Raw genomic sequence first — 12,879 nt, 5'->3', positions numbered from 1 at the left:
ACTATTTGGTAAAAATATACTATAATAAAACATTGATTTGATTGAATGAACCACACAATGTCACTGACCACAATGTCACATTGTGGCTTAGTAACGGTGGGCAACACGTAGACACAGTCTGCTGGGAAATCTCCTCTCTTCTTGGTTCTGTCATTGACCCCTTGAGCCCAACGTGAGGTCATGACATGTTCTCCTGTGTGATCCTCCAAAATGATCAGATCTCCCTTTGAGAAACTCAGGAATGAAGACTCTTGCCCAGCTGAAAAAAATGGACATTGCTTGAGTCAAACAGTTTTTTTTATGTAAAGTGAAAAGAATCGCAATCTCCTTTTCAAACAACACATTTGGTCACTGTGCACTCACAAAGGTAATGACTGTCCACAAGCGCCACCACAAACGTTGACTTCGACCGGAGACCCTCCAGAAAGGTGACGACGAGATCACGGATGTCTTCTGCGTTGTTGGATGTAAAGGTGTATTCATCTCCTTTAATAGTATCCAGAGTGAAGCTCTGTCCCTGCAGCTTTCCTCCTCTGTTGAGATCAAGCGTCTTTACTAAATCTACATTGCAATGAAGACAATCTAATAAAGTGTTTCTTACTCCACCTGCTGCTGGAGACGGCAGTGATCTCTGGGAAAGAAAGATCTAGAAGAACCTGCTCCTGCTCATCCACAAAGTAGACTCCGGTCCAGTTAACAGCTACTATAACATCATTCTTTGGGAGACTAGGCCCTGTAGATGTGAAATAAAAAAAATTCTTACTACTTAAATACTTCATAATCTTTTTAACGTCTCCAAGGTACCTGAGAATTTGAAGGCCTCGTAGAAGCGTGAAAAAAGCAAAGGCCACTTAAACCGAGCAAAATCCACCACATCCTCCTTAACCCTCTGCGAATCGAACATCTTCTCTGTGTAGATTCCCTGTGGAGATGCAACCATCAATATCTTCCTCATAAAACATTGGTCATAGTCTCAAACGCAATCTCATCACCTGCTTATAAGCATACCATGTGACTCATACATTGCCAGACTAGAAGGACAATCCATAACATTGATCTCTAACATTATTAAATATTCATGCTCATCACTTTTGCCCATGAAAGGTAAAAGGGTAATTGAAAATCCCTTTGGGACATCAATTAAATCTCGACTTGTTAATCAACATTCGTTCTTTCAACATATTAGTGATCATCCCATTATTATTTCAATGGAAATTGATCATTGGTTGGCCGCAATACAAATAAGCTGTTGCAAAATAGTTATATGTAATATAACATATTACGAAATATCTTCTTTTGTGTTTGAGACATGGTTCGAATAACATGATGGTAAATAAATGATGACAAAATTGTATGTTGGGTGAATTATCCCTCTAAGTTAACACTAAAGTTAAACATTACTTTAACCCTGTCAACACTATAGTTGAATACAAACATAAGTTACATTTTAATTCAGATCTTATATTAAACACATTTCAGGATTGAGATCTTTTTTACCATTTTGACATAAATCATATCATCGCAGCATACAACATGATTCAAGGTCAATGTTTTTGCATTGTTTTATAAAAACATCTACATTTTTATAAACCTTTTTGTGAGCTGCAATGATCCTTAAGGCCCATTTCTCCACAGTCTTGGAGGCTGTAATTTCTCTGTCTGGTATGTAGGATGAAATGAGGCTGAGAAGACGGTCCTGCAGAATCTCTGACCCGTAGTCAACATAATACTGTTGAGATGCCAGCTCAGCCAGATCCTCCTCCTTCAAAAAACACATACATGTGTTTTTTTGTGTGAACTATCACTTCAAACCAGTAACTTACACTGAAAGAAAAATGCTTGCCATAGTTCTCACCCTATCACACCGGTACTCCCCGAATTTGACCCCACGTACAATTTGCTGGTAGATGAGGTTTGTGGCCACGCTGTCGGCTGTGGGGTTGTGCCAGGGCGTGAATATTTCTTTTCTGAAGAACAGCCTCCAGGGAGCGTTTCGCTCCTGTGCACCCTGTTCTTTAGCATATTGTTCACACTGTGACACTGCATCCATCACATGGTCCTTTCCACTGCCCAGAGATGACACCTATTGGTGAAACAGAAACATTGTGGGGGTTTTAACCAAAATCAAATTATATGAAAACAATTATGCATTGTGAGTCATACCTTGTCAAAGAGAGCGATGTATAAGGAGAAGCCAAAGCGATCCTTCAAGACAATTTTATCAGACAGAGCATTGCAGAGCTCTTCGGCTGTGGTGGCGGAGTCTGTGAGTAGAGTCTTAGTCGTACCATCCATGAAGGTCACTGGCAACATGATGGGCTTTTTTGATTTAGTGGCCTGCAGGAAGAAAGCCAAATAATTCATTTTTCCTCCAATCGCTTTTTCAGCAAGGTCTATAATTGGGTTTGGCGGGCCGCATTGAAAATACCTGTAGCTCGAGCCAAGAAGGAGGCTGAGTTCTTGTTTTATTCACAAATGTTCGCCTCAGTCTCTCCTCACAGTACGGTGCGTAAGCCGGTGGCCCGCTGTTTATGAACGTCCGAAGATACTGCAAAAAATACAAAAGATTGTAATAAAGAAATCATCATTGGGATTTTTTGGAGTTTAAACTGGTTTTTACTTTGACAAATTTCTCAGAAGGAGCAAAGCAGCCGACACAGAGCGACAGGAGAATCCAGCCACGAGCGTGACTGCTTTTGGATGGGTTCTGGGTCAGCTGTTTACAGATCTGACAGTAGATCTCATCTCTGAAAGAGGAAACAAACACGAAAATCATGTCTTACAACTGTATACAATGTGCAGCCAGCAAATCACGCGTTGTGCGTAGGACACCAAGTGCTGAGGGGGCACCAAAAATAGCCTAATGGAAATTTTCTTGTTTTTAAATCTAATATTATTTCATTAGGCTATAGAAATATTATTAGGCAGGCACATTTTAGCCATGTATATGTAAAAAAAAACGGCCGAACAATCCGCGCGGCAGCGACGGGGGGGTGGGGGCATCATAATGGAATTATGCTTAGGGCACCAAAATGGCTAGCAGCGGCACTGTGTGCAGCACAAGTATAGGATTGACAAAAGTTGGGCACTTGCGATGTAATGACCTGAGAGGGGGGCGTAAAATCCCATTGCCAATGATAAAGTGAAGCTTTTCTAAATTCGAAGTGGGCCTGTCTTCTAGCATGCTGTTTCCTTGTAGGATGTAATCGTTGTCTGTCAGCCGTCTGGTCACCTATGGTAACAGAAGCAGGTACACACACCATTTGTTGGTTTCCACCATTTGTTTTCTCAAGAAAGTATTTTACAGACAAAATTACATCTTAACGGGATACTCCACCTAAAAATAAAAATTCTGTCATGAATTACTCAATCAAGTTGTTCCAAACCTGAATAAATGTCTTTGCTTAGTTTTAACACATACACAGATATTTGGAAGAATGTTTGCAACTGACTACCACAGTAGAAAAATATATAATATTTTTTTGTTCTGTTGTACACAAAAGAAGATATTTTGAGGAATTTAGGAAAGTAAACAGCTCTGGGACACCCTTGAGTAACATTTAATTTTTTCTACTATGGTAGTCAATGATGTCCCAAAAATGTCAGTTGCTAACATTTTTCCAAATATCCTTCTTTGTGTTTAACTGAACAAAAACATTAATACATGTTTTGAACAACCAGAGGGTGAGTAATTCATGACAGAATTATTGGGTAACGTGTCCCTTTAGGCTGACTTGATCCATTTCTTTTCTTCAGAAAGCTTATTTTCCTTTAATGTTGTTGAAGCAAAAGGGAAAGTAGCCAACCTCCTCTGTGATCTTTGATGTCCTCTTCAGTGTCAGTGACACTAGCTTATGCCGGACACTGTTTTTCTTTTGAATGTCACTAGTGGAACTCTGCAACAAATGAAACAAAGCTTTCATAAATGTAATCTTTTAACAATAAATTTTTTCACCTTCATGTCTGTTTTCTCACCTCCTCATCTACCTGCAAGGCCTGCAGCTCTCGTTTGTAGGTCCTTTTTCCTAACGTCTCATAGATCTTGGTCATAACTGGAATCTTCTCACTGCCATCACTAATACTAATATGGTATTTGGGTTCTGAGAGATCTCCCATAAACCTCAACACTGTAATCCAAACAGCCAGAGCCGCCTGCGGGACAACATACTTTGATATCAGCAATTGCTGTTTTATACTGGACATGAGCAAAAAAAAGGTTTTCTTACAAGCTGATCTTCTTCATCCTCGTGAAATAGCAGAGGTTGCTTCAGTGGCCGCCGCACATATGTATAAGTGGCATTTCCCTGAAAGTAGGTTGCGGCAAACTTCGCAAAGGTGTACTCTGATAGGTCTTCCTCTTCATCATCAGGAAGCTGAAGAGCCTCATCAATGACATCTTCCTCAAGCTGTGCTGAAACATACTCAAGATCCTGGTAAATAAAAAGGAAATTAAGGTTTATCTCCTGTTTTAAGATATAAAAGGAGCTAACTTGTTGGCAAACTTGTTTAGACTGGTTTAAAGGTATAGTTCTCCCGAAAATAAAATGTTGTCATCATTTACTTCCCTCAAGTCAATGAAAATGTACATGTCTCTCTCTTCTGTGGAACAGAAAAGAAGATATTTTGAGAAATGTCTGAGTGGTTTTGTGTCCACAATGAGGGCAATGGGGGCCAGTGTTATTTGGTCACCAACATTCTTCAAAATATCTTCTTTTGTGTTCTGCAGAACGAAAAACTGGTTTGGAAGGACAAAAGGGTGAGTAAATGATATAAAAATGTTACATTCTTGGGTGAACCATCACTTTAAGCAGGACACAGATTTACAGTCATAAATTCTTGCACCTCAAACCCTTCTGGGGCTTCACCCTCCATGTTGGGGAGGGAGTTGGCATTCCCCAGAAAGCCGAACATCTTGTCCACCATGTCCGAGTCATTGACCGGTTCCTGTTTCTCTCTCTCCATCTGCTCCAGCAGCTCCTTCTTCCTGCGGGCCTCATCTCGCTCCGCTTGCTCTCTCTCCTCCTGCTCTTGATCGAGCTGGGCCAGACGCTCTTGGTGCTTCTTTTCTGCTTCTGCCCGAGCCCTGCGTGCTGTCATCTGGTTCCTCAAGCGCTCCTCTTCAGCCAACCGCTGTCTTTCAGCCTCCAACCGGCGTTCCCTCTGCATAGAGAGAGAGAGCATACTTCACACTATTTGCCTAAAGACATGTTTATCCATTAAAAGTTTGTTGTTTTTTCCAAGCAACACTATGTACCAAAATCTAACCAAATAGCTTGGATTTAAAATATACAAAATGTTTTTTGAAAATACTGTAATAATTTTAACAATAACTTTTAATAAAATGGAGTAATAATAAAGATAAAATAATAAAAATAAGAATTAAATTGCTATTTTAAAATATTATTATATTAGTATAATTCTTCACTGATGTTCTGGTGAAATATTACAATATAAAATCACCTCCACTCTCAGACTTTTACACATTCTCCGTGCGATCATTCCTCGTGCATAAGCCTGGATGGTCAGGACTGCACGGAAGCGTCTGGAGAACGTCCTCCGCACCAGGAAACCATTGCAACGAGCCTTAAGCAGGGTGATGCGTGTTCTGGCTGCCTGATATGCCAAGTACAGCTTTCGTGACCTGTACAAGGCCTGCAGCCGCAAGAAACCAACACGCATCTGCAAAAGATTTGTATTGGGAATCATTCAATTACTCTGGAAACTGAATATGTCTGCGTACATTTTACAGACAATAGTGTATCTCACAGCAGTGTAGCGTTTTCTGCAGATGTAGCCTCTCCATATCCTTTGGATTAATGTCACAGCTCTTTTAACCTTCAGGAAGTTAGTTCTTAAAAACAAAACAGTGGGATGCCATCGCTGTCATCAAATCACAGTTAGATTTGATTTTTGGTCTCATTTGCTTTTGTTTTTCCATACCGTTCTTTTAAACCCCTGGTGACCTTCTGGATAAGAATGACCTTGTCTGTTATGGCTTTATCTCTTTCAATTTCCAGCTGCATGTCATGATGATCCTATAGAAAATATAGACCAAGTTAACCATTTGTCGGTATTCTTTTATCAAATTTTTTATATCCGTTTCATCAAGTTTTCTGCATTCGATTACTTAACAACTGAAGCTTAGATGCCTAGATCTATTCTGAAAGCCAATGTCTGTCTACGGGAAAGAAGTTTTTTTTTCGGAATAGCCTAAATAATGCTTGAAAACACAAAATCAAAAAGAAAAACAAGCTGCAAACCTTCAGAAAGATTTTGGTCTTTCCTATCTGCCAGTCATCATCTTTCTGCAGAACCGATACAACAATTCTCTGACAGGTACCTCGCGGATCTTCCTGTGAAAGGAAAGAGATTTATAGCTACCCTCTCCCATCATACTGTCAGTACTTGTCAAATTAAATCACAAGGCGGCAATTCCAACAGGTAAAAAATGATCTCAACAACCTCAGATCTGTTGACTGTGTTAACTTGCCTGTTTGTATGCTGGTTTGACACCGGGCATCAGGACCCGATAGCGGTCCACGAACTCAGCGAATGTGTAGCGAATGGGATATCCGGCTCTGCGTATGCGAATGGTCTCCATCATACCAGAGTAGCGTAACTGTCTGACACACAGACCTCTATCAAACATCTGAGGGAGAAAGCAAGTAGTGTTTAAGATTTACAGAAATAATTTTTTCCCTGACAAGATAAAAAAAGGTAAAAAACTTTATTTCTAGGATAATGGGCTATATGCATATAGTATGTGCGATGTTTATTGTGATATTTCTAATAATTACTTTATATTGTTATACTATTATATCATTATAATATTTTTACAATATTAATAACAATGCTGAAAATGATACTGAACATGACACCTATAAATTCATAAATAAAAAACGTCTTGAGTATCGGCATTGCTTCAAACACACTGAAACACAAATGTACTCACCATGGGCTTTTTAAGTTCATTGGGTTTGATACAGCGCACAAAAAAAGGCTGACAGACGCTCAGTGTCCTCATGAGCAGCTCCAGCGACCGTTTAAACTGACTGCTGAGAGTCGGGGAACGTTTTCTGGTCTCCACTCCCTGAAAACACAGAAACGTACTCGGTTACTTACGTAACCTCGGTTCCCTGAGATACGGGAACGAGTACTGCGTAGCAGGACGCTATGGGGAAAACTCCTTTTTCTCCGATGACTGAAGCAATTCAAAAGCGCAGTGAAAACTGCACGGTGATTGGTTGGAAAAAAGCAGAGCTTTAAACCAATCGTAGCGGAGCTGCCGGACCAATGGCGATGGCACCCGCCAAAATGGGCGGGGCTTATGGCTATATAAGCGGACACATCGCCGTAGGGTCTTCAGGTTACTTCGACTGAAGCGACGACACAGCAGCTCGTAGCACGGCAAGGAACGCAGTACTCGTTCCCGTATCTCAGGGAACCGAGGTTACGTAAGTAACCGAGTACGTTCCCTATCGATACTTCACTCGTACTGCGTAGCAGGACGCTATGGGGAACAAGTATAATCACGCCGTGCTACAGATGGAACGAAAAACATAAATGGTCTCGGAGCCTGGGCTCGGAGACGGAGTAAAGCAGGGAAACCCTGAAAGCGGTAGAGGCCAAGCTAGAAGGTGGCCTAGACCGGTTATCGTCCCAAAGTAATTAAGTGCTGGCGTGGCCATAGCCATGGCTCAGCGACCTAATTCAAGCAGAAAGGACCCGGGCCTGAAGGGCCGGAACGTCCAGGTTATAAAACCTTGTAAAAGTGGACGGCGAAGCCCAGCAGGCCGCCGCACAGATATCTTTTATAGAGACACCGCTATACCATGCCCAGGAAGAGGCAACGCCTCTAGTGGAATGGGCTCTAATTCCCGTGGGGCATTGAAGGCCCAAGGAAGAGTAAGCCAGCGATATAGCCTCAACTATCCACTTCGATAGTCTATGTTTCGAGACCGAGGACCCTTTGGTGCGGTCACCGAAGCACACAAAGAGCTGTTCCGACCGTCTGAATGGGGCGGAGCGCTCAAAGTATATTCTTAACGCTCTGACTGGGCAGAGCAGACTAAGCTCTGGATCCCGCTCTGAGGAGGGGAGAGCAGAGAGCGAAATAACCTGTGCTCTGAACGGAGTAGAGAGCACCTTAGGTACATAGCCATGTCTTGGTTTGAGAACGACTCTGGCGTCGCCAGGCCCAAATTCCAGACAGGATGAGCTCACAGAGAGAGCCTGTAAGTCACTCACACGCTTCACCGATGCTAAAGCGAGAAGCAGAGCGGTCTTGAGCGTCAAAGGACGGAGGTCCGCAGATAGCAGCGGCTCAAAGGGAGGACCCTTTAGAGCCCTCAGGACCGTGGGCAGATCCCAAGAGGGAACTGTAAGAGGGCGAGGGGGGTGTAGCCGCCTGGAGCCCTTCAGGAAACGAACGACAAGATCGTTCTTGCCCACTCCTTGTCCTCCGATGTGGGTATGTGAGGCTGAAATAGCCGCCACATAGACCTTGAGTGTGGAAGGGGCACGGCCGTTATCCAACAACTCTTGTAAAAATGACAGTATCAGTGATACGTCACAGGACACTGGGTCAGCGCCGCGTGTTGTACACCAGGAGGCGAAGACAGACCATTTGAGGGCGTAGAGGCGTCTAGTAGACGGAGCTCTAGCTTGTGATATGGTGTTCAGTACGCTCTCTGGGAGGTCCGTAGGCTCCCGTCGAGAGGCCAAAGGTGCAGAGCCCACAGCTCTGGCTGGGGGTGCCATATCGTGTTCCCTGCCTGAGAGAGGAGGTCCCGCCTCAGGGGAATGGGCCACGGGGCTGCTATTAGCAGCTGGGAGAGATCTGCGACCCAAGGCTGGTTCGTCCACAGAGGGGCTACCAAAAGCACTCGGTGAGCTTGATCCCTGATTCTCCTGATCGTCTGCTGCAAGAGCGCGATCGGGGGAAAAGCATAGAGGAGCCGGTTGGGCCAAGCGTGGGCCAAGGCGTCCTTGCCCTTCGAGAAGTACGTCGGGCAGTGAGTATTGTCTTCTGAGGCAAAAAGGTCGACTTCTGCCTTGCCGAAGAGTTTCCAGATTTGTTGAACCGACATGGGGTGGAGCGTCCATTCGTCTGAAGGAACATTGCTCCGAGATAGCATATCTGCTCCCCGGTTCAGTTTGCCTGGAAGGTGAGTTGCCCTCAGTGAGCGCAGATTGGACTGGGCCCATTCCAAGAGGTGAGAAACTAGGGAAAAAAGGCGTCTTGAGGAGAGGCCTCCCTGGTGATTTATGTAAGATACTACCGTCATGCTGTCTGATCGGACTAAGACGTGACGATCTTTTAGCACCGGTAGGAAGTAGCGGAGGGCCAACCATACTGCCTGCATTTCCAGGTAGTTGATATGGAGGCTTCCTTCCTGGTTCGACCAGAGGCCGAAGGCCGGGTCGCCATCGCACAGAGCCCCCCAACCCGTGTTGGAGGCGTCTGTCGTGACCACTTTCCGGCTGGATGTGGAGCCCATGGGCACACCCTGCTCTAGCCAAAGGGGATCTTTCCACGAGGCTAGGGCGGTTACGCAGGCTTGATTCACCACAACACGCAGTCGACCAAGACGCCAAGCGTGTGGAGGAACTCTGGGCTTCAGCCAGTACTGGAGGGGGCGCATCCGGAGGATGCCCAGACTCAGTACCTGAGATGCAGAGGCCATCAGACCTAGCATTTTCTGAAAAACCCTGAGGGGGCGTGAAACCCCGGGTGTGAATGAGGCCGCGAGCCGTCGAATGACCAGAGCTCGGTCTGGAGAAATTCTGGCGGTCATGCGTTTTGAGTCGAAGACTGTTCCCAGGAACAAAATGTTTTGGCTGGGTGACAGTGCGCTCTTGGCAAGATTGATCCTGAGTCCCAGGCACTCCAGGTGGCTGAGGAGGAGGGATCTGTGAGACTTTAGCTCGTCCTCCGACTGGGCTAGAACAAGCCAGTCGTCGAGGTAATTCAGAATGCGGATTCCCTTCTGTCTGAGAGGGGAAAGAGCCGCGTCCATGCACTTCGTGAAAGTGCGGGGAGCTAGAGAAAGTCCGAATGGAAGGACCGTGTATTGATAAGCAATTCCCTCGTAGGCGAATCTCAAGAATCGTCTGTGACGAGGGGCTATCTGAATGTGGAAGTAAGCATCTTCCAGGTCCAGGGAGAAGAACCAGTCCTCTGGGCGTATTTGCGAGAGGATCTGCTTCATCGTGAGCATCCTGAAGCGCCGTTTCATAAGGGCGTGATTCAGATGCCTGAGATCGAGGATGGGGCGGAAGCCGCCGTCCTTCTTTGGTACTAGAAAGTACCGGCTGTAGAAGCCTGACTCGATTTGGTCTGGGGGAACCATTTCTATGGCTCTTTTTCCCAGTAAATTCCTCAACTCCGTGCGCAGAACGTGAGAATTTGAGTCCTGCACTCGGGTGGGGACGACCCCGCGAAAGCGCGGGGGTCGACGAGCAAACTGGAGTGAATATCCTTGGGATATTATTTCCAGAACCCAGTCTGATACCCCGGGGATGGCTCTCCAGGCCTTGGCCCGGGTGGCAAGGGTTTGGGTGTAAAGAGGAGATACGCCGCCTTTTGGGGGCTTGACTCCCAGGAACAATGGAAGAGGAAGTTTGCTCTTTTTTTGACAAAGTTTGTGTTTTATTAAACATTTTGCAGAATGTGGTGTGGGCGTTAGAAAAGGCCCCGCACTTCCAACATTGCATTTTAATAAAACATTTTTGCCGGCACCCGGAACTGAACGGGGTGACCTGGCAGACATGAGAGCAGTCTTTGAAGGAGGGCCGGCTGGAGCGGGCCCTGTAGCCTTCCTCTTCCTCGCATCGGGCTCAGGATGGGGCCTGAGGCGCGGGGTCCAGCGTGATCTTTGGCCGGGGACCTTGTCGCTGAGGATGCGGGAAGCGCCGTCCAGATCGGGAGCGCTGACGGCTGTCAGCTCCCGAAGCCTTCTGAGCAGCAGGGGTTCTTACCGGCTGTTGCGTCGAGGCTGGCTTAGGATGGCTCGCCACCGGCCGAGATCCGGGTCTTTTAGGCAGAAAGTGCCTCATGGCTTGCGAAGACTTCTGCGCTGCCGTGAAGCGTTCTGCGAAACCCTCCACCGCCGGTCCGAAGAGGCCGGTCGTGGAAATAGGAGCATCCAGGAAGGGGACCTTATCCGCATCCTTGATCTCCGTGAGCGTCAGCCATAGATGACGCTCAAGCACCACCAAGCTGGCCATGGATCTGCCTATCGCCTGGGCCGTGGCCTTGGTGGCGCGTAGAGCAAGATCCGTCGCGCTCCGTAGCTCTCTGAAGAGCGCAGGGTCAGGGTCGGACTCATCCATGCCTTGGAGGAGCTTGGCCTGATAGACCTGGAGCACAGCCATGGAGTGAAGCGCTGAAGCCGCCTGGCCTGAGGACGAGTATGCGCGTCCAGCGAGGGCCGAGGTGGTCCTGCACGGCTTGGAAGGATGAGACGCTTTAGCCCTCCATCAGATGGCTGCGGGCGGACACAGATGTGCGGCCACAGACTCATCGAGGGGGGGTAGCTTCTCGTATCCTTTTTCCTCTGCGCCGTCCACGGAGGTAAGCGCAGAGGAGGAAGAAGGTCGAAGACGGGCCGAGTAGGGGGCGCGCCATGACTTCGTGAGTTCGCCGTGAACTTCTGGAAAGAACGGTGAGTTACGTTGACGAGGAGCCTGACGGCGCCCCGGCAAAAACCACTCGTCCAAGCGGCTGCGAGAGGGTTCCTCTGGGGGAGACCACTCCAAACCCAGCTCGTTAACCGCCTTCGTGAGGACCCGGAAGAGCTCGGAGTCCGCACTGGGGGCGTGTCCGCCGGGTTCTGGAGACGGCGAGGGGGCGGGGTCATCCAGCGAGCCCGCTAACTCCTCCCCGTCTGAAGCCGCTAACGACATGGCGTCGTCATCCTCCGGTTCGTTTCCACCGAACGAGATCATGTCACAGGCGGCCGCCAGTGGACGCTGATCTGTTCGGGTGAAACAAACCGGGGAAACATCTCTCTGCGGGGAAAGCGAGGCACGGCGTGCCGGCGTGAGCTCGCGTTTCCCCGAGCGCTTAGCTCCTCTACCCCGCTGCTTCTGTCGCACAGAGTCCTGTGCGAGCAGCGGCGGCGGGGATCGAGGGGCGGAGTCACTCTCTGAAAAGAAAGCTATCCGCGAGCGCAGAGAGGAGAGACTCATACTCTCGCAGTGAGAGCATTCCGTCTCTTTTAGCGCGTTCTCTGCATGGGAGAGACCCAGACATGAAACGCACTCGTCGTGACCGTCGACAGCGTGCAGGAAAACCCCACACGAGCGACAGGGACGACGCGGCATTGTAGCGCAGTGAAAACTGCACGTAAATGCCGCAGGAAATTTGCTCTAAACGCTCTCTGAAAAGAAAGCGTGAAAATTGCTCTTTAGATTCGCCGGATAGCGGCAGGGAAAAGACCGGCTGGATCGCTAAGCCGCTCACACGCGAAGACGCCAACAGAAGCCGCCGGAGCGAAGCCGCTGATGAATCCGCTGGAGCGAAGGCGCTGAGCCGAAAGTCGAATCCGCTGCAGGTGCTCTCTCGACGGCGAAGCAGTCAGTCTCGGGAAGCGAAGACGAGTCGTCGCTGAAGGAGAAGAGATCTGAAGACCCTACGGCGATGTGTCCGCTTATATAGCCATAAGCCCCGCCCATTTTGGCGGGTGCCATCGCCATTGGTCCGGCAGCTCCGCTACGATTGGTTTAAAGCTCTGCTTTTTTCCAACCAATCACCGTGCAGTTTTCACTGCGCTTTTGAATTGCTTCAGTCATCGGAGAAAAAGGAGTTTTCCCCATAGCGTCCTGCTACGCAGTACGAGTGAAGTATCGATAGGGAACTCTTCTATTATTTGCAAA

General features: G+C 47.3%; 1 protein-coding gene across 1 annotated transcript in view; it reads right to left on the bottom strand.

Moving 5' to 3' along the window:
- myo7ab (myosin VIIAb) overlaps window positions 1-12,879 on the bottom strand; it is a 31,686-nt gene that overhangs the window by 6,175 nt on the left and 12,632 nt on the right. Inside the window, exons 17-36 of the mRNA XM_079486179.1 lie at window positions 6,953-7,090; window positions 6,491-6,649; window positions 6,261-6,353; window positions 5,941-6,035; window positions 5,767-5,851; window positions 5,461-5,679; window positions 4,843-5,160; window positions 4,227-4,430; window positions 3,976-4,152; window positions 3,807-3,896; window positions 3,105-3,232; window positions 2,621-2,747; window positions 2,429-2,548; window positions 2,164-2,337; window positions 1,856-2,083; window positions 1,592-1,762; window positions 805-922; window positions 607-733; window positions 364-533; window positions 69-259 (exon numbers count right to left, since the gene is read on the bottom strand). Of these exons, the coding sequence (XP_079342305.1) occupies window positions 69-259; window positions 364-533; window positions 607-733; window positions 805-922; window positions 1,592-1,762; window positions 1,856-2,083; window positions 2,164-2,337; window positions 2,429-2,548; window positions 2,621-2,747; window positions 3,105-3,232; window positions 3,807-3,896; window positions 3,976-4,152; window positions 4,227-4,430; window positions 4,843-5,160; window positions 5,461-5,679; window positions 5,767-5,851; window positions 5,941-6,035; window positions 6,261-6,353; window positions 6,491-6,649; window positions 6,953-7,090 (3,132 nt within the window). The remainder of the gene's footprint in view (window positions 1-68; window positions 260-363; window positions 534-606; window positions 734-804; window positions 923-1,591; window positions 1,763-1,855; window positions 2,084-2,163; window positions 2,338-2,428; window positions 2,549-2,620; window positions 2,748-3,104; window positions 3,233-3,806; window positions 3,897-3,975; window positions 4,153-4,226; window positions 4,431-4,842; window positions 5,161-5,460; window positions 5,680-5,766; window positions 5,852-5,940; window positions 6,036-6,260; window positions 6,354-6,490; window positions 6,650-6,952; window positions 7,091-12,879) is intronic.

The sequence above is a fragment of the Barbatula barbatula genome (genome assembly GCF_947034865.1).
Source record: "Barbatula barbatula genome assembly, chromosome: 22".
Taxonomy (NCBI): domain Eukaryota; kingdom Metazoa; phylum Chordata; class Actinopteri; order Cypriniformes; family Nemacheilidae; genus Barbatula; species Barbatula barbatula.
This window is presented reverse-complemented; position numbering and strand designations above follow the sequence as displayed.